Source organism: Cebidichthys violaceus, unplaced genomic scaffold (genome assembly GCF_023349555.1).
Source record: "Cebidichthys violaceus isolate CVI_PGR_0920_01 unplaced genomic scaffold, fCebVio1.0.p SCAF_8, whole genome shotgun sequence".
NCBI lineage: Eukaryota > Metazoa > Chordata > Actinopteri > Perciformes > Stichaeidae > Cebidichthys > Cebidichthys violaceus.
The window spans coordinates 9483718-9502455 of NW_027176964.1; the positions used below are offsets into that span (position 1 = coordinate 9483718).

General features: G+C 42.5%; 1 protein-coding gene across 2 annotated transcripts in view; it reads left to right on the forward strand.

Moving 5' to 3' along the window:
• LOC137866143 (ephrin type-B receptor 1-B) overlaps positions 1–18738 on the forward strand; it is a 144741-nt gene that overhangs the window by 72840 nt on the left and 53163 nt on the right. For both annotated transcript variants that reach the window (XM_068701843.1, XM_068701844.1), the window contains exon 4: positions 13981–14136. In XM_068701843.1, coding sequence (XP_068557944.1) covers positions 13981–14136 — 156 coding nt within the window. The remainder of the gene's footprint in view (positions 1–13980; positions 14137–18738) is intronic.

Below are 18738 nucleotides of genomic sequence, written 5' to 3' on the forward strand. Positions count from 1 at the left end.
AAAAGTTTTCTTCAAGAATTCAAGGTAACACGGGGTGACTTATTGATATACAAATGGTAACTTTGGGGGTGAAGTATTCCTTTAGTTAGTTAATTAGTGTTGTTGGCCTGATCTTAGTGCCTTGTTTGTGTGTCTCTCATGCTACAAACCCTATTCTGTCTCCCTCTCCGTGCTCACTGCTCCGGAAACCTTAATCCAGTGTGAAAGCAATTGGCTCTCTCAGATCTAATCAATAGAGGGCCAGGGCAGTGAGCCAGGGGGAACATCTCTGGCCCCTGCTCAGCTACAATCAATTTAGAACCATCGATTCAGTGATTGAAATACAAAGAGCAAACGCGTTGGACCGTACAGGTGCTTTAGTGTTTGGGTGTGCCAACATGTTATATATCTCCCTGTGTGAGTGTTTCTCTGTAATATGTGTGTGTGTGTGTACTGTCTGTATGTGTGTGTGTGTGTGTGTGTGTGTGTGTGTGTGTGTGTGTGTGTGTGTGTGTGTGTGTGTGTGTGTGTGTGTGTGTATATATGGATGGTATGATTTATTTTCGAGCCTCCTGTAGTAAAGTGGGAATGGCATTTAATCTAGCACCTCTGAGACGGAGCAAAGAAAAAAAAAAAAATCACTCCTAATCCAATATGTCCTGCCCAGGAAAGGTGTGTTTGCAAAGGTGTGTGTGTGTGCGTGTGTGTGTTTGTTTGTTAAGCTGTTTTGTACATTTGTGTGCACCCAAGGGTTTCCTTCTTACAACTTGTCGAGTGTACACCCTGTGTCCAGATGCAGTTTAGAAAGGCCCTTGCACAACATTTGCATGCAAAAATGTGACAACAAGAATGCGTACATGACTGTTGACATGTGACAACACACATGACATCTACAAAAATGTGTCTGACCTGTCTTCTTTGCATGGGTATGTGTGTGTATTCATGCATATATGATGTCACTGCATATCATGTTTGACCCTGTTTATGCAGTTATGCTCTGCCATGTGTATTCATCTGTGAGTGTATTCATTTGGGAAATGTGTGGCTATGGATTTAGAGTACAGCGTTGTGGTGCACATTCTATGTCACTGTGTGTATATTTGTGTTTTATGTTCCACTTGAGTGTGAACACGCAAGACCATAAATGTTCCTGGGTCATCCCCCTACAGTAATAATAATAATAATGAAGCGTTCAACATCTGTCCTTGAAACTTTATAGCAACTGCACATCATGTGCGTGCAGTTCTACTTGTGTGGCAAAGAACGGCAAATGTTTTTTTAAACCCATCTCAAATGGGATGAGGCGTGTATGTGGGCTGTAGAGGTTGATTTAAGGATTTATTGGGAACACCTGAAATCAAACCACTCTCCGTCAAATGTCTCCCCGCATGCATATACTGACTTTCTTTCTCTCTTTTACACACACACACACACACACACACACACACACACACACACACACACACACACACACATACACACACCTACATGCACACACACATTTGCTACTGTGCCTTGTAAGACCTTACCTTCGTGTTAATGGCTGTCTGCCATTTATACAGTTAATCCTGTTTCCCAGTTGGCCGTGTTGTGTTTTTTTCCCCTCAATTTTCAGCTGGACAAGGTGTTGATGTCTTTCACAAAGCCCACAATGTCACATAGACCTAACGAGGATGTGTCACACACACTTTTAAGTCAGCCCCTCGCTCTGAGACTGCTGTGATGCACTTGTCCACTGTCCATCATTCACTCTGCATCCAGATGAATGACTTCTGGTCTCCGTCAATCCTACAAAGTGTGAATATGTTGATGCGCCGTAAGGAGGTCCCACATTCTCCCACCCCTTCAGGCACACACACACAGAAACACATACACAATAACACAAATGTTTGCCAGTGTCATAGCTAGGGGTATATTGACTGAGGCTGCCCGATAAAGGTCAGTGCTGTCCAGATTTGGACAGGTGGGATGGGGGCTGTAATCCACCATCACACACACACCGTTTCTGTCTGTTGGGAAGGGAATACAGCTTTCTGATAAGGTTGTGTAGAGGTCATGCATATGTAAATATGACATGAATATAGATGCGCTGTGGTCCCGGTTACCTTTGGAGGATTTCCGTGCTGCAGGTGCATTTTGCATGCCAGGGAACTGGGTCAGCCTCTGCTCATTCACGATACGCAACAGAACATTCGATGAACACATCCGTTTGTCTTCAGTATTCAAAAAACATTTCCATGCATGCACGTCATTCACCCATTGAGCTTTTTTGGTCATGCCTGGGCCTGATGTAAACAGAATCATTATTTTGTATGTATAAAACTGAACCATGAATGAATCTACGTTGGGCAGGACAGATGCATAGTTCCTCTAAGCAGCATTTATTATCCATCCTTTTTTAGTACCCGGTGCCTATTGTCAGCTTTAGAGATAATAGCTTGGCCGTCTCTTAGCATGCAATGAGAGATGGCTGCTTTGCACAGCACACATATTGTGGGACCCTGCCACCAACAATTTGACTGACAAGATGCATACCTCAGTGCTTCCTCACTTTGTTTAATTCTCACTTTCCCACTTCTCTGCATCTCCCTTTCTCACTCTCTATTTCCCTGATCCTGGTCACTTTTCCTCTCCCACGCTTCACACATAATTTGTGTCTTCTCTTTTGATGCAGAGCTTTTTATCATTATTTCCCATTAGGCATAATAGCAGCAGGGGCGATGAACAGCGGATATGCTAGTGCAGCTGGAGGAACATCTCGCCAGTGAATGCCTTTAATTGTATTGATGTAGCTGTATTTGTGATAGTTGATGTCGATGCTATCGCAGCAGGCAGTGCTGCTGCCGATGACCTTTCCATCCCAGTAATGCTCACGTCAACCATCTGTTCTCCAACCTCGCGTCTTGTCCTGCCATCAGTGGCGCAGGCTACGACCTAGGGCCAGGCTCTAAACTCACCATTGGATTTTAAAAAGCCAGATCTATGTTTATCCTCCGCTTTCTTATCTTGTCATCCACTGCCAATTCCACTCTATTTCTGACCTCTGGCCTCCTTACTATGATTGACAGCCTCTTTACCATGTGTGAAAATGTTTGCATCTGCATGAAAGGGTGCAGACGCTTACTAGTGGGATATAATAATAATACATTTTATTTATATGGCGCTTTAAAAGGCACTCAAAGACACTTTACATGGTAAAAACAGAAACAATAAAAGCATTTATAATAACAACAAAATCAATGACATCATAACAGTAAGGAGCAACACAAAAAGAAAAAAAGAAAACAGGTTGGAGATATGTCACTGCACTTCCATGTGGTGATGGGTTTTGGGGATGGAAGGGCTTCCCGTGGTTACACTCCCAGAGCTCATTGGAGAGAAGAGTACGCTGTGTTCTGTTGTGTGATTTTGCCATTGGTGCTTGTCTTTGCCAGAATATTTTGGCGTAAACATTGTGTTATGTACGCTCAATTAGGAATCAAATTAGGGAATGGTAAACAGCGAAGGGACCTTTGTTTTCCAGTTGTTTTATCATTCTACTCTCTGCTACCTTCAAATGTGCTTAATTACTCATCCCCATTCACAGGCCTCTACACTCATTAGCGGGGCCTCAACCCTGAGCCAAGGGGCCGGGTATTTTAGGATACATGGGTATCTTAAAGCTATTATTGCGCCTTGCTAAAACAATTCACAAAGCAGTTTTACATTAAATGGGCTGGTAAGGAATGATCAGTTTTTGGGATCATCTAGATTAAGATGGGGATTGTTAGCAGTTCATTACCCTGAGATTTTCTTTTTAATCTAAATGTAAATGTGGACATTAACATCTAGTTTTATAGTAGTATACATATGTGTGTAAAACTGTCTACAACTTGATTTAAAAAAAGTGAATTAGATAATGTTGTATTACAGCTGTTAGATGGATATAAGACTTCCTCTCTAAGATCACACAACTGTTTGAAGGGATTCTTTTTGCTATGTTGCTATTAATAAATAGATCATTTTACTTACGACAATTGTAAAAAAGGCAAATGCCATTACAGTTTATGAAAGAGATTTCACCATTTGAGTATATAGTCAAAGGGATGTTAGGTCCTTATCTTCTATCACAGAAACAGTCATAAGAACACAGGTCTCAACTCTGTTGACTCGCTGTTTAAGAGTGTTGGAGTGATATTCTGGCCACAGATTTAGGTACCAGCAGGTCGATTATTTCCTAAACACAGCTGCTGTGCCGGTGACTATTTAAGGTTCACTGCTTTTGGATTGCAAACAACTAGGACAAATTTAATTCTGGTATATTTTAGACATGCACATATGATATGAATGCATGAAATGTTTTTTTTTCTTTTCTTGATTAAAGTTCATAGGAATGAAACAAGCAGCCAGTAAAATACATGGGGGTGATTCAGTCAGTATTAAAGGCACATTGCTTAAATGCCAAGCCAGCTGTAAGCCTGAGCTCCATAGAAGATTACATACAAATGCAAAAGCTTCTAAAATTAGAAATAATTAGAAATAATAATAATTAGAAATAGTTAATTGCTGCTCATACTGTAGCTTCCTAATTATACTTTACACCAGCTTTTAGTAGAACATTTTTTTAATCAAATAAAACAATAAAGAAACCTGATTATAGAAAACAACAACAAAGCCTATCAAAAAGCTAGCGGATATTTTTGATCACAAATGGCAAAACTAAATTCTCATTTACATAAAGAGATTTCCTTTTCATAACACTTACCTGCATGTGCAGTCTATTCTTTCCCCTTGAGAATTTCTGTAATGACTGATGTAGATTACTGTGGATGATCTAAGCTGTATGTGATGTGCATCTTGCAGTACATCGTATCACTAAACGGTACGTCCATTGCTGTAAAATGTAGCTCGAAGCTGCCGCCTGAATCTTTGTTCAAACACCCGCTTTCAATTTTCAGTTGTACAACAATTGTGATATGGCACCAGAGTATATGTATAATGCATTAGGTAAAGCTACACAAGTAAAGGGTCCAAATGACTGGATTGGCTGATAATGGTCCAACTTCTGTATTTTTGTTTCTAATTCTAATGGAAAGTACATATCTGGATGAGCAAGCCTTTTTTCTCTGTCCTCACCACTTTTCCAACATAATGATGCATTGTTTACAGTCCACACTTCCTCATCAGGTTAAGCTCTGCTTGTGACAGAGCTATGGGCAGTGAAAAAAAGGTTTGAAGGCCATAAATGTAATAGACAGTGTTGAGCAGAGCAACAGCACAGGAGCAAAAAGAGCAAGAGTGGGCATCTTTGGCTAACTGCTATAGATTAATTGATCTAGCCATGAAGTTAATGAGCTAGATCCTTTTTAAAAGAGACAAGTGCTGAGACAGAGGAAGCTAATGGTCTCTCACAACTTAGAGTGGTAAGAAAGAGAAAGCTATTTATCTTGCAACATATACTTTATTCACCGTATGACAGAATCGCAAGGTAATTGACGAGGCCTGTAACTGCTGATTTTATCACCTCATTTTGATCATCCTTCTTTGCAAGTCATGATCCACAGACAACTCAACACAGGGGACAACAACGGAGTGTTGACTGTAAACTCCAGATAGCTCAATAGCCATTTTTGTGAGTTGACAAACAGGATTTAATTTGACAATAAAGTTCATGAACATCCTCACACCGTCACATTAATGTGCCTAAATACGTAATGCAGGGGGGCTTTTGGGATTACAGTTAGCTGAGTGAAGTTAGACTGATCAAATCAGCATTGCAATCATATTGCAATCAAACACCGGCAATAAAATGCTCCTTGCTCACATAACTTCTCTTGACTGATTTCACCCCTCATCAAGTAACTCTTCATCTCTGTCTGTCCAACCCCTTTTTTTTCTCTGTTAGTTGGCAGTGGGTAATGAGCCTGGTCAGTCTCTTGTTAGGTTCTGATTACAGTGTAGATTGTCGTGCAAGCACATGTTACTGCCTGCTGAGCGGCGATATGTTTCGGAGGGCGGTTTTCTCTACTACCCTGGCCAGCCAAGGATGGATTGGCACAGCGGAGTGTCCTGGAATACCAATGCCTCCTTGTTGTCTCTATCTCTTTCCCCTGCTCCTCTCTGACCACTCCTCTATCTGAAAGATATGCTCGGTGCCTTGGCACATAGCTGCATCTTCCTGGGAAATAAAATTGGCCTGAGCCAATGTGCCATGCGCGATGCAGAGCGGCTAACTGCCAACGCAACGCTCTGTTATGATGAGTCTTTGCGGAGCAAAGAGATTATACAGCTCTCTCGATCTGTATCGAGCTCACATTGTGCACGCATACACAGACATACATACACATGCACGTGCATGCACATGCAGACACTCGACTCATGCATGCGCTTTCAGTAAGCCAGATTTCCCAGTCGGCTGGTCTGTCATTGGCCGGCTGTTCAAAGGGAAAGTGTGGGCCAAAAAAATACTGGCTGTGAGGTTACCATGGTAACAGCCTGCCCAGGGGCGTGGGCTGTCTGCTAAATTGTGCGCTGGTTTGTTAAGGCTCACACACACACACACACACACACACACACACACACACACACACACACACATACACACTTTAATTTAAACAGAATGTCACTTCTGACATTCATTGTCTAGCAGACACCTGCTCTGTTCATTTGCATTAGCAGTCAGACTGTTGGATTTCACTTTTGTATGTGAAGCAAACCGATAATTTGGGAGAAATCACACACAGGCCTATGTATTGTCTTTATCTGGACACTGTCTCTAGTTATTTCACTGCTGCACTGCCCTCTATTGAATCCAGTCAGACACGGTTTTCATTCTATAAACATGGGGGAGTACGGTGCTGAACTGCTGTTGTATATCCAATGTAAGGGCATTAATGGGTGTCAAAACAGAGAAAGTGATTTGTTTCCTATTATCTTCTCATTTTTCTCCTCCTTATGTGTTCGTTAATGCCTCTCTCTTCTGATACAAGACTACACAGCAATACACCAAGATGTGGAGTTTCAAAGGGTAGCCTAATTGGGGGCTATCTCAGCTTTCTCAGGGGGTTTAAGTATTGTTCACTGGGGTTTCTGCAGCGTCAGATATTGCTTTATTAGCTAGTTGAGAGGACAGGCATGTCAAGATGATCAGTGTTTGGTGAGGGTAGCAGAAAGTTAAGAAGAGTTGTATGTGTGTGAATTTATGTGTGGGGGTGAGTTTGTGTGTATGTGGGCGGTTGTGGGTGTAGGTGCGTGTTTTAGCTCAAAAGAGAGGCTCCGACAGGGCCAGAATGGACAGATGATTAATGATCAGGGGGGAGTGTTCTGTGGGAGGAACTCTTCAGCACCGCAGCTCTTAACAAAAGCCGACGAGGTATGCTCCAAGCACTACACTCTTTCAACCATCCCTTTATTCCTGAGAAAACCTCTGCATCACATTCTTTTTTTCTGTGAGAGTACAAGGTGATGACAGGCGGTAGTGGAGACATACACAGACCAGACTTGCTAAGTGATGTCACCACAGTGAACCCTGATGACCGCACTTGGGAGAAGTTACATACATGTTAGCCTCTGATCAGATCAGATCTTGGACTTTTTGTGAAGTCTCTGTTGGCAGTTTATGAGAAATATGCAAAATGTTTCTTGAATCCGTTCATACAAATGAATAAATCATAACCCTAAAAGGCATTATACCCCGACTTTTAATATCCTGCGGGCATTTTCTCTGACATGCCTTTGTTTCGAGCCATGCCTCTGTCTCAACTTATTGTATTATGCTTTTAAATGACCTTGTGGAGAAATGGAACACCTGGGTTGGAAAAGCAACTCATTATGTGAATTCTGGCTGGAAAATGAACAATGACAGACGAGCGAGACTGAATGCGAATAGGCTGCAGCACTGATTGCCTTTTTGTTTTAAGATGTTGGCTGTCTTGCCACGTTTTGTGTCCCCTCTGTCAGACAAACGTGTTAATTTCACTACTCGGTTGATATTGTCTAATTTGTCAGATACGCAAATTTATACAGGGGTGCCCTTGGAATGTATGGAGCCTGTGGTTTGAGTGGGAGAGAACTCTTTTTCTGAGTGATTGAGCAACGAAATAGTGAAATAGGGGTCAACTGGGGTCTTGACCCGATCATAAGCCTGTCTGTATGAGTGTTTGTGACTGGGGCGGTGTATGCATGACTCCAAAGCCTGTGATCCATCCCATGTGATGGATGAGGGCCAGGGTTAAGGGTGTATTGGGGGCTTAAGAGTTGTACTTAAGGGTCACTGACGCTAACCCACAACTTGTGGCCTTCTTTGGGTCAAGCGTTCTCTCCGCACAATGTTTTAAAACCTCAGACAAGCAGAGTTATATTTCGAAGCTGAAACGTACGTTTTTTAAATTGAAAAAGACTGGGTATCTTGGCGGAAAAATGGAAAAACGGATTTCATCAGGCAAAAAAGTATTTTGCAAAGAAAATGTCTTAACATGTGTCATAACTTTTACAAGCTTAACTTTGTCAATATTGGTGTGCTACATAATTTTTTTTAAATGATAAACATCTCATATTACAGAATGGAACTCTTTCCTTTAAATCTCAGATTTATCACAGTACCTTTCCACATCAGCTGCTGCAAACGTTTGATTGCATTCCACACAATTTCCTGCCAAGCCATTTCTGTTGGTTTAAAACCTCATACATACTTCAGAGGGATGCCAAAGCAAAAGTCAGGGCAGGACTTAGTGTACTGTAACTTTGATTGGGTTTGAGTCGGAAAGCCATTTCCAAACCCATCTTGGTCATAAGCCTTTGCATGGGTTTCCTGCAACTGTTCATTTCCATTTTATCTCACACACACCTGGTGATGCTTGCATGACAAGCTAATATGAGTCTTATTCCACTGCCTCCATAAATCCCATGTCTCCAATTAACTTGGCTTCTGATGGGCTATATACATTCTATAACTGCACATTTTAAACGCATGCACCTTGTCTGGCACAGTAAGCGTGCTTCCACGTATGATGTATTGCCTGCAGTGTGCACTATACACTTAGCAAATACATTGCGTAGTCTAACCCCCGGCAATGCATATCAGCCATTGTTAAAGCCTCTCCTCAGAGACTAGCTCATGTTGCTAATCTTCTCATGTAGCACTCGCCCAGGCCAATCAATACATCTGTTGTGTAGAAGGACGATCTGAGTTTTCTCCGTATTAACTTGGAATTTGGAAATGTTTGGTATACAAAGTCAGTCCACTGGCTTGTTTATTAGCTGCATTCAGATTGAGGTTGTTGCCATTATCAGAAATGTAAAGAGAAAGAGTACCTGCTGGGAAAATGACAGTGAAGAGCTCATCGTCTCATCTCTCCCGGTCAGGCCTGCTGTGACACGAGTTCATCGCAGTTAGACTTTGATGAGTAGCGAACAGTGATCCGCAGCTGCCATACCTCTGTCAACTCACTCTCCTGAGCTCGAGACAGAAGGAGAGAAAGAGAGGAAGACAACCAGCTTTAACAAGATTCAAACCTGTCAATCAAGACGAGAAAGCAACAAGGGGAGGAAAGGTGGGAGAAGAGTGAGAGCACTTCAGTACCAGTGGGACAGACAAAAAACAAAAGATGTGAGGGCCGAGAAGAAGTGAGAAGGAGAGGAGGAGAGAAGAATACAGAGAGAATCCTGTAGAGACCACTTGAAAGGAAGGAATGTTTTGTTTTTTGCATGCAGCCAGTTCAGTTGTGGGTTATCCTCCCACTGGGGAGACTAATTGCTTGTTGATCTAATGTTCTATCCCCTCCTGTCCCCGAAAACCAACACATTTGATGAGTGATGGGTCTGTGTGCTTTTTTCCTGCAGGACAGGAACTGCTGGCCTCCTCCAATCTAAATATTCACAAATCAGGAGAAAAGACTTTGGGCTCAGTTCCAAATTTGATGAAGCATAAAGCTACTCAGCCCAACGCTGCCCGCCCTCAGAACGATACCTCTGAGGGTTTGCTAACATTGTTCACATCACTTTCTTATTCTCTCTCTATGTCTTCGCCTATTTTTGTTTTTTCCTCCCTCTTGCGCTGTGAGGCAGATCAGTGAGCAGCTAATTAATGAGTTTAATGCTAGGATTCACGCACATATTGTGTCTATTAGAGAAAGAGCTTCAGCTCCAAGGTACGAGTTATAATCTAGACGGACATTCATCCTGTGCTGGGTGTTTTTATACGTGTGTGTATGTGTATGTGTGTGTGTGTGTGTTTGTGTGTGTGTGTGCGTACCGCTGCCTGTTTGTTTTAGCCTGACTGTCATTTATCTCCCCTCCTGTAATGCTGATCTTGCAGCATCTTCAGTTGTCCAAGGAGAGGCATTAAATTATCTCAGGTTCTGTAGAACATATGCTAGTCAAGTGGCGGAAAATGTGGGTGCACCATTTAATTTAATGGGGTCAGCAGTGGTTACACGAGTTGCTGTGTAAATCAGTTGGAGGTGAGGATAGTGTTGATGCCGATACGGGAATGTTTCTCAGGATGTGTGTTTATTTGAGTAAGTGTGTACACAAGATACTGTATGAGTGTGTGTGTGTGTGTGTGTGTGTGTGTGTGTGTGTGTGTGTGTGTGTGTGTATGCATTTTTCTGCTCACAAGTTTGCCTTGAGGCATTTTTGCAGCACTGCTATCTCAGACGGCTGATTCAGCAAAGCCCTTCCTGCTTTCCTCTTCACTTTTGCCCATTTATGAGTGTCCAGGCCAGCTACTGTCTGTCTGTAAACACACAACCCGAGGGCAGAACCCAAATGCACATATTCTGCTCACACCCCATTAAACACACACTGAACAACTTATTGTGATCCCTTTTCATAAGAGTCAGGGCAATAGATTTGAAGCTCGCTTGTGTGTGTGTGTGTGTGTGTGTGTGTGTGTGTGTGTGTGTGTGTGTGTGTGATGGCATTGTGCATGTGTGTGGTTCTTCGCTCACCCCGATGTATGAATTTTATATGGAAAAGATGATGACACATAAGTTCTCTCCCACTCTCCTGCGGAAAATTAATTTTTGATCTGTGTTTTATCGCCTTGTAATCTCCAATACCTTCGGAAGTTATTGCTTTATAAAATGGCTCTGCAGCTGGTTTGTGCTTCCCCATATGGCCTGGGAGAGTTTTAAGAGTCTCAATGTTCTTGTATTAGATGGAGCTTGATCTTCTCGCACATGAAATCTGTGTATTTCACAAACTTCCTCTCCCACGCACTGAAATAGTTGCTCACTAATACCTTTATACTACTTATAAACCCTGTATAACCTTATAGTCCTCCTTACAGCCACAGCATAGCTATATGTTTTCCACAGGGGATATCCTTGTGTACTGCAGCTGTGAAATGCCTTACACCTCCTCCTCCTGTTTTATAAGGTGTTTGTGGTTGTTGTGGTGCGGTCCTGTACGTGTGTTTGGATGTGAGTTGGTCTGGCTGTGTGTGGACAATGTTGTGTGACTAGACATGAGGTCAGTCAGTTAGCCTCTGGTGTGTCTGTTAGACTGCCACCAAAGGAGATGGGAGAGCAGCCGCTGTTGTGGGCAGAAGCTTGAGTTGTGTGTGTGCGTGTGCATGATGCCTCCTCTTTCTCCTTTACCAGTTACCTTTCTTGCTTTGTCTTTGTCCCTCTATCCTTCGCTAACAGCCCATCAAAGATGGCCGGCTGAATGGTATGGATGGAAGACCCTTTTTACTACGTAATAAAAGGAGACTCCAGCTTCCGAACCCTCAGTGCATTTTTTAATGAAACATAAAATGTTTAAATGAAATCTTCAAAGCCTGTACTGTTCCACATTCTCCACTGTTTGATCCGGCAGGGAGTGGTTATGGGACCAACTCCATGGTCATTGTTCTAAATAACTCTCCCTCTACCATGCTCTTTATAACGTTTGAAATAGAGGACTCTTCATACTAGGTACAATAGAACCATTTGTGAAAAGCAAATTCAGTTCTGCTTTCAGCAATTTCTTGTACTTTGAATGTCTGAAACACATAACCAATGGCTCATTACTTTGTTTACCTGTGTCAGGTTTCACAAAACGACAGACAAGAACCCAATAGCACGACACAGAAAACAGTTCAGGTGTAGAAACAGGGTTTAATAACCAGCAGAGGTCAAACCAGGTAGTAATCCGCGTGGCAAACAAATCCAGTGGGAGCAGTCAAAAGGGAAGGTCCAAAGTCCAAAAAGGCAGGTCAATACACGAACAATCAGGATCAGAATCAGAATGACAGGTTGCTGGATAGCTAGGGAAACACACTAGACAATCTGGCAAAGAACTGAGGGAAATGGACCGGTACATATACACTGAGGGGCTGATTGCTGATGAGGAGCAGGTGAGTATGGAGGTGGGGCAGGCCAGGTGAAATGAAATCAGCAATTAGTGCAGCGCAGGAGGGAGTGGCAGATTCTGAAATGACATGAGAGTTAGTGTGGCAAAACAGGAGACAGACAAATGAAAAACCAAAGCCTGGCTGAAGTTGTGACAACCTGATAAAAATCGTTTGTTCCAATAATATATCTTGCATTTGTGTCTTCACACAACTATGTGTATACCCTACATCCTATTTGTCAGTGGCAGTCAAGCCTTTACATTCTTTTACTCAGGCAAATCGACGCAGCGGGAGAAACTGTAAGATGCTTGTCCCATTAAATTTATAACCGCTCCCCTCCGGAGTGCAGCAGCACCTCAGTTCCGTCCCCCATCAGTAAGCCTGCTAAAATATTAGACATTTATCATGGTTATTATAGTCAGTAAATCCTTCCACACAGTGCAGAAACCCTTCAGCTTTGTATTCTTTTGGGATATGAGGGTAAATGGATTAGGTTATTGCCGAGACTGGCCCAGTGATATCAACCACAATAATCTTTGTCCTCCACCACAGCCTTTAGAATTCAGGGCTCGAACACATTAAGCTAACCTCCACTAATTTACGACTTTGCCTCATGTGTTGGTCTTAATAATTTCAACAAGAAAATATTACTGAGCTACAACTGATTGCCAGCTGACCACTGACGTACATGACCACGAGCACTACATACATGACGCATGTATGTTCTGTGCCTCCCAAATATCGTCAGTATATTAAAAATCTTTAAAGTAACGGAATTTAAAACAAAACAAACTTGCCAATCATTTCCATGCCACTATCAATCTGATAAAACAGTTGTGTTAAATGATCACAATACAAATTGAAATGTTGCATCTGGTACTTTAACGTTTTTTTATGTGTTCCTTTATTTACTTGCCACTGGTGTTGTCAGTGGTGTTTTGTTTGTGGAAAGATAAAAGGAACAGTGGAGATGAAAAATGAGACAGAGCAGGTGAAATCACTGCTTTGCGAGGCTGTACAGCCAGTTAGTAAGTTATCCCACACCAAATGCCTCAGCCATTCATTTAACTAGCTGAAATGGTTGAATATGTTATGACGACGACCACAACAATGCAAAAACTACCAATGATTTGCCACAGATGGCCAACTTTCTACTCAGGGCTGCTAGAGTAAGACAGACTGATTGTATCTACTAATTGTGTACATAAGGATAATTTTCACAATTGTAGACTCAGTATTAAATAAATAGTTTGACATTTTGGAAAATATTTGCAAGATGAGAAGACTGATCCCCGCTCATGCCTTGCCAAATTTTAAGCTATACAGCCAGCAGCCGGTTAGCTTATTTTAGCTTAGCATTAAGAATGGGAACAGGGAGAAATGGCTAGCTTACCTCTGTCCAAAGGAAACAAACTCCACCTGAAGCTCACTAACGAACATGTTATAATTAATTTGTTCAATCCATATAAGAACCAAACTGTAAAAATGAAAATGTGTGGTGTTATGCTGGTTATGTTTGTAGTCAGTTTTAACTTGGACTCTTTTCTGTCTCAGTCTGTTTTCATCTCTGCTCACCATTCTAGCCGATATACCAGACCCAGATGCCTGGCTTGTGCATACTCGTCTCGTGGATTATTTATTTATCTTTTTATTTATTTTCTAACGTTGTTTGTCTGTTCCCACAGCATGCCCTCCGGGTACCTTCAAGTCAACCCAGGGTCCAGGTCTGTGTCTACAGTGCCCTCCTAACAGCCGCTCCACAGCTGAGGCCGCGACCATCTGTGTGTGCCGCAACGGTTACTACCGTGGTGACGCTGATCAGCCGGATGAACCCTGCACCAGTGAGTTTATCTTACATGACATTACCGACACACATCAACACCGTCACACACTTACATTCTTGTCAGACAAGCACCTGTAATAGGCATCCATGTATCCATTTTAACATACATTTATATGCATCAATATTGAATAGACTGGTCATGCATATACAAGCTGTTATATTTTCATAAGGACAGTGTCTATCTCACTCTGTCTATGTCTCTTTCTCACTGTCATAAAACCAGCACATGTAGTAGCATTTAAATGAGCATGTATCTAGCGCCCTAGTCTTCTCAGACTGCTCATAATAATAATTTTAGGGTTTCCATTATTGATGTCTCCATCACTGTGCCATTGAGCTTCCTCTCTGTTTCCTCTCAGTTATCTTACTCTCTCTGTCTCTTTTTCTTGCTGTTCTTTCTTTCTGTCTGCTATCATCCCCTGAAGTCCTAATTACTCAGGCAGATGCTGCGAAGCTTCGACACTGTCCTGCCGCTACCCGCTGGAGATCCAATAAGGCCTCTCACAGCATCATATTTATCTTAATATGATGTAAAAGCAATATGCTAAGCTCTCCTGTCGTTCCCTGCTGACACACAGTTACACAGAAGGAGAACACTGTTAGACCCCCCAAAAAGTGTGTTTACCTCTCTTTCTTTGCTGCCACTGGGGAGTGTCTTAATGGTTTATTCACCTCACAACAGCAGACCTGGAAGCTTTATTGGTCTGGTTATGTATTCATTTAGTCCTAATTTATTCACATAGACCTGGCTAATTGGCCTCAGGAATGGGCTCAGGACCACACTCCTTTCGTAATCGTTTAGCAGCTGTAGCCTTCACAGCTAAAACGTGTATTGAACGCACCTCCTTTGCCATGTTTCCTTTTTATAACTATGAATAAGCTGCAGTGAAAACCAAATATTGCATGGCTGTCTGTCTGACTGTTTGAACGCTTCCCAAGTGTAGCCATCCACACCTTTAGGCTTTGGATGTTCTCAACGGATGACACCCCACTTTCACCTTGAGTTTTCTCCACCCTCCCATGGTATACTATATATCTCTCTGGTGAATTAGTGAGCGCTCCATCAACTACAGCATCTGCCTCTACCTTGAGGCCTTGAATTTTCCCTAAGCAATCTCCAAAACCATTCCCCATTGGAGCTTCTTGAACAGATCCCTCCGGTCTGTGTTCAGTTTCCGAATGCAGGCTGCGTTACTTTTTTTTTCTTCTTTCAATCAAGGCAATTCTTTCTTATCTTCTCTGTCGACTCTTTTCCCTCTACTTCACACTTTTCCTCTCATGATCAATACAACTTTACTCCTCTCAATAGTTTAACATTAGTTTAGACTATTTTTGTTTTTAATACACATCCTAGGTGCCCAGTAAAATAATTGTTAATAAGTTTATAAAAGGAAAAATTGCCCAATGTTCCAATCACAGTTACACAGTGGACTATGAATACAACTACACATGCATTTTAAATACAACTGAGAATTTGTTTCCAACCACCCCTTTTAACATTAAAATCTTAAACCAACCTCGGTTCCTCCTCAATTGGTGTTGACAGAATTATTTTGCAAAAGCACATTCAAAGCCTTCTCTGAAGGTTGAATCATACAGTAGCAGCTGAGCTCGACGCTCTGGGTGCCCTAGATCTCAGCATGGGGGTACAGTGAGATCATCCTAGTAAGAATCTCTTTAATACTGCTGGTCCTGATAAGAGCACTGCTTGAGTAGCATAAATCAGGCCAATCTGCAGCAGCAGACGCTGAAGCTTTAGCACTTCTTGCCGCCATCAGAGGCGCGGGTTCTTGTGTGCCCCAGATCAGTCTGATTAGCTTGCTGATGGATTGTCCGACGCCTGGCTCTGTCAGCAGGGGCTTCACATACCCACCCCCCCACCCCCCATGCCAAGCCTGGGATGCACTTCAAACTCCCCTCCACCTCCCAGCTCTCTGTCTTGCGCATGCCTGAACACCACACCAAGCGTTCTGTCTCGCTGCGGGAATCCCACTCCTCTCAGCTTGGCTACCCAGTATCTCGGGATTTGGGACACTGGCTTGCTTTGCACCGTTCCCTTCCTCAGGCTCCCCCAGTCTGACGTACCCATGGGCGTGCACGTGTGAAAAGGAATTCATGTCTATGTGTGAGAACTGTGTGTTTGGCGGGGGGGGGGGGGGGTCAGCCAGCTCCCCCATGCTGGGTTTCTCAATGTGTGAGTCAGAGAAAGAGAATGACAAGCTGAGTGGTAACTGAGGGGAGTCGGGCGGTGAAACCAGTGCTGATTGGTCCATAGGGGAGAAGGGCTGCAGTAATGGAGCATGCCGGTGTGAGGAATAGTGGAGAGGGGAAGGGAATGATGGGAGGGAAGGACTAATGACAAAGATAGTTAGAAGACAAAAATCCATCAATACAGTGACAAACTGAGATTTGAATCTGTTCATTTGAAGGTTAAAGTCTAAATGTAGAAGACGTGATGAATTCTGGGGAAGTTCTACACACAGCCCACAGTAGCTCAGGATAAGTCCCAGTGACGCACAATACAATGTTATTTTAAAAAACAAACAAAAAATTGTATTGAATCAACATAGCTACAGGAAAAGAGAAGGAAAACTCTGATGAGTTTCTACATTCCGGATCCGTACCACATTGGCTCTAAATCTTGCGGATCAAATTTAGTACTCTTAAATGTCTGTGGCCCGTCCCCTGAAAACCTCCTTGAGCCCTGTCAAACACTGTCTGCCCCTCGTGAAAACAAACAAAACCCATCAAAGTTCCTGACTGAAAGGCGGGGGTTATTTGCTTTTCCATTCTCCTCAGCAGTCCATTTAGACTTTTCTTCTTCTGTGCTCTCCTATTTACTGCATCTTCTCTCTCCTTGTTCTGTTTTCAAAGAGAAAGAGGAGGGAGCCGTCAAGGTGCATAAATATTCTGTTCTTTTATCTTCGTTTTTTTCTCTTCATGAACTGTGCTGTCAGTTCTGCAGTCAGTTGACTGTGCTTCCCACAGCAATCAGCTTGCCAGTTTCCTCTCTCAGTAAATAGTAAATGGAGCTAAGTCAAGGTAATTGTCTGTCCTACTCTAATCCCTCTACTGGATGGGAAGACGTAATGCTCCAGAGTAGTGTGCACATGCATGCGCACATGTTTAAAAAAGACACTAGTCTCTCTCTCTCTCTCTCTCTCTCTCACTCTCTCTGTGTGTCACATGCAGAGCTGTGTTGTAGAGAGTTCATTTGACTTTTGGGGTTAGTGTAAATAGAAATGCAGGTGTGGAGATTATCCTTTATTCAGTTAGAGAAAAGCTTAAGCATATTCATTTTGTGTCTCCTCAGACAAGTCATTGTGGAAGCACCCACATATCCCAAACTGCACTGCATGCTCCCATACACACCAACACAAAAAGTCTATCTATGACTCCCTCAGTCTCTCAGCCAGACAGTATTAGTCCTTGTGACATGTTTTATTTTTTGTCTCATCAACCCACACAACCCGTCTTTCTTTCTCCTGGCTCCTCCGGCTGTGATCCGTATCTCCACACAGGGAACTTCTGTTGGTCCCTCAAGGCCAGTTTTACATCACGAAAACAAACCGTTTGAAAGAAGAGAAGCTCCGGTCTCAGACCATTCGAAAGGGCAGATGAGTAAACAATGTTCAGAAGTGTTTATTTTGGGCACTGGAACACTGTATTAGTAGGTCATGGAGAAAACTGGGCTGTGGTCTGTTAGAGCCCAGGTGGCACATTAATGCCTACTCCCCAACATGACAGTTAGGCATACACATCAGTCTGTGAGACTGTTAGCAGTGGCCACAACTCAGACAGTCATTTTGAGTACTTCATGTATGTGCAAGAAAGACATGAGGACTGGCATAGTATCATTTATTATAACTCTGGCGATAATAAACAAGTGTTATCAGTTGTATTTCGGTCAAATTTACGAGGGTGACTCAAAAAAGGTGTTAAGTTGTTTGAAAAATCCCAAACTCTCTCTAGATGGTCATGTAAATGGAATTATCGATGTCAGTTTGTGCGACAATGTAGACAGCTTGAACAGACTATTCATTGGAATGCACAGTTTTGCAGCAATGGCATTGTTGTTGCATGTCAACACAAGCAAATCTATGTGAGTACAACTTTATTAATCAGGAAAACAAGTCGAACCAAAAGCAGCCAGCAAATCAATTAAATATTTTCATAGTTACCGACAAAATTGTCATTTTTTATTTCATTGTCTTAAATGTACACTATGAAAACAAGGTGACCAGACTTTTTTCCATCTCCACAAATTCAGCTGAAAAAAGCTTAAATCATCTGGCTCCCTTTGTGCCTTGCTGTTCTCTGCTTCCTGGACAACAATATTGTCCAGGAAGCACACTAATTGGGGTAGCTAGTATCATCTTGCCCCTGCCATTGCCAGAGCTGTTAAAAAGGTATAAAATGAATCGCCGATACTGAACCAAATAACACTTGCATTGGTATGTGCTCATTGTCCTTGTGCAAATTACCTGACATCTCGCACTGGTTGTTGTGATTGCACCGTTAAAATAGAGCCCTGACTTTGTTGTGATACAGTACATGTCGCAAAGAGCATTGGAGCTGCTTGGAGACGATGTTTTGCTCC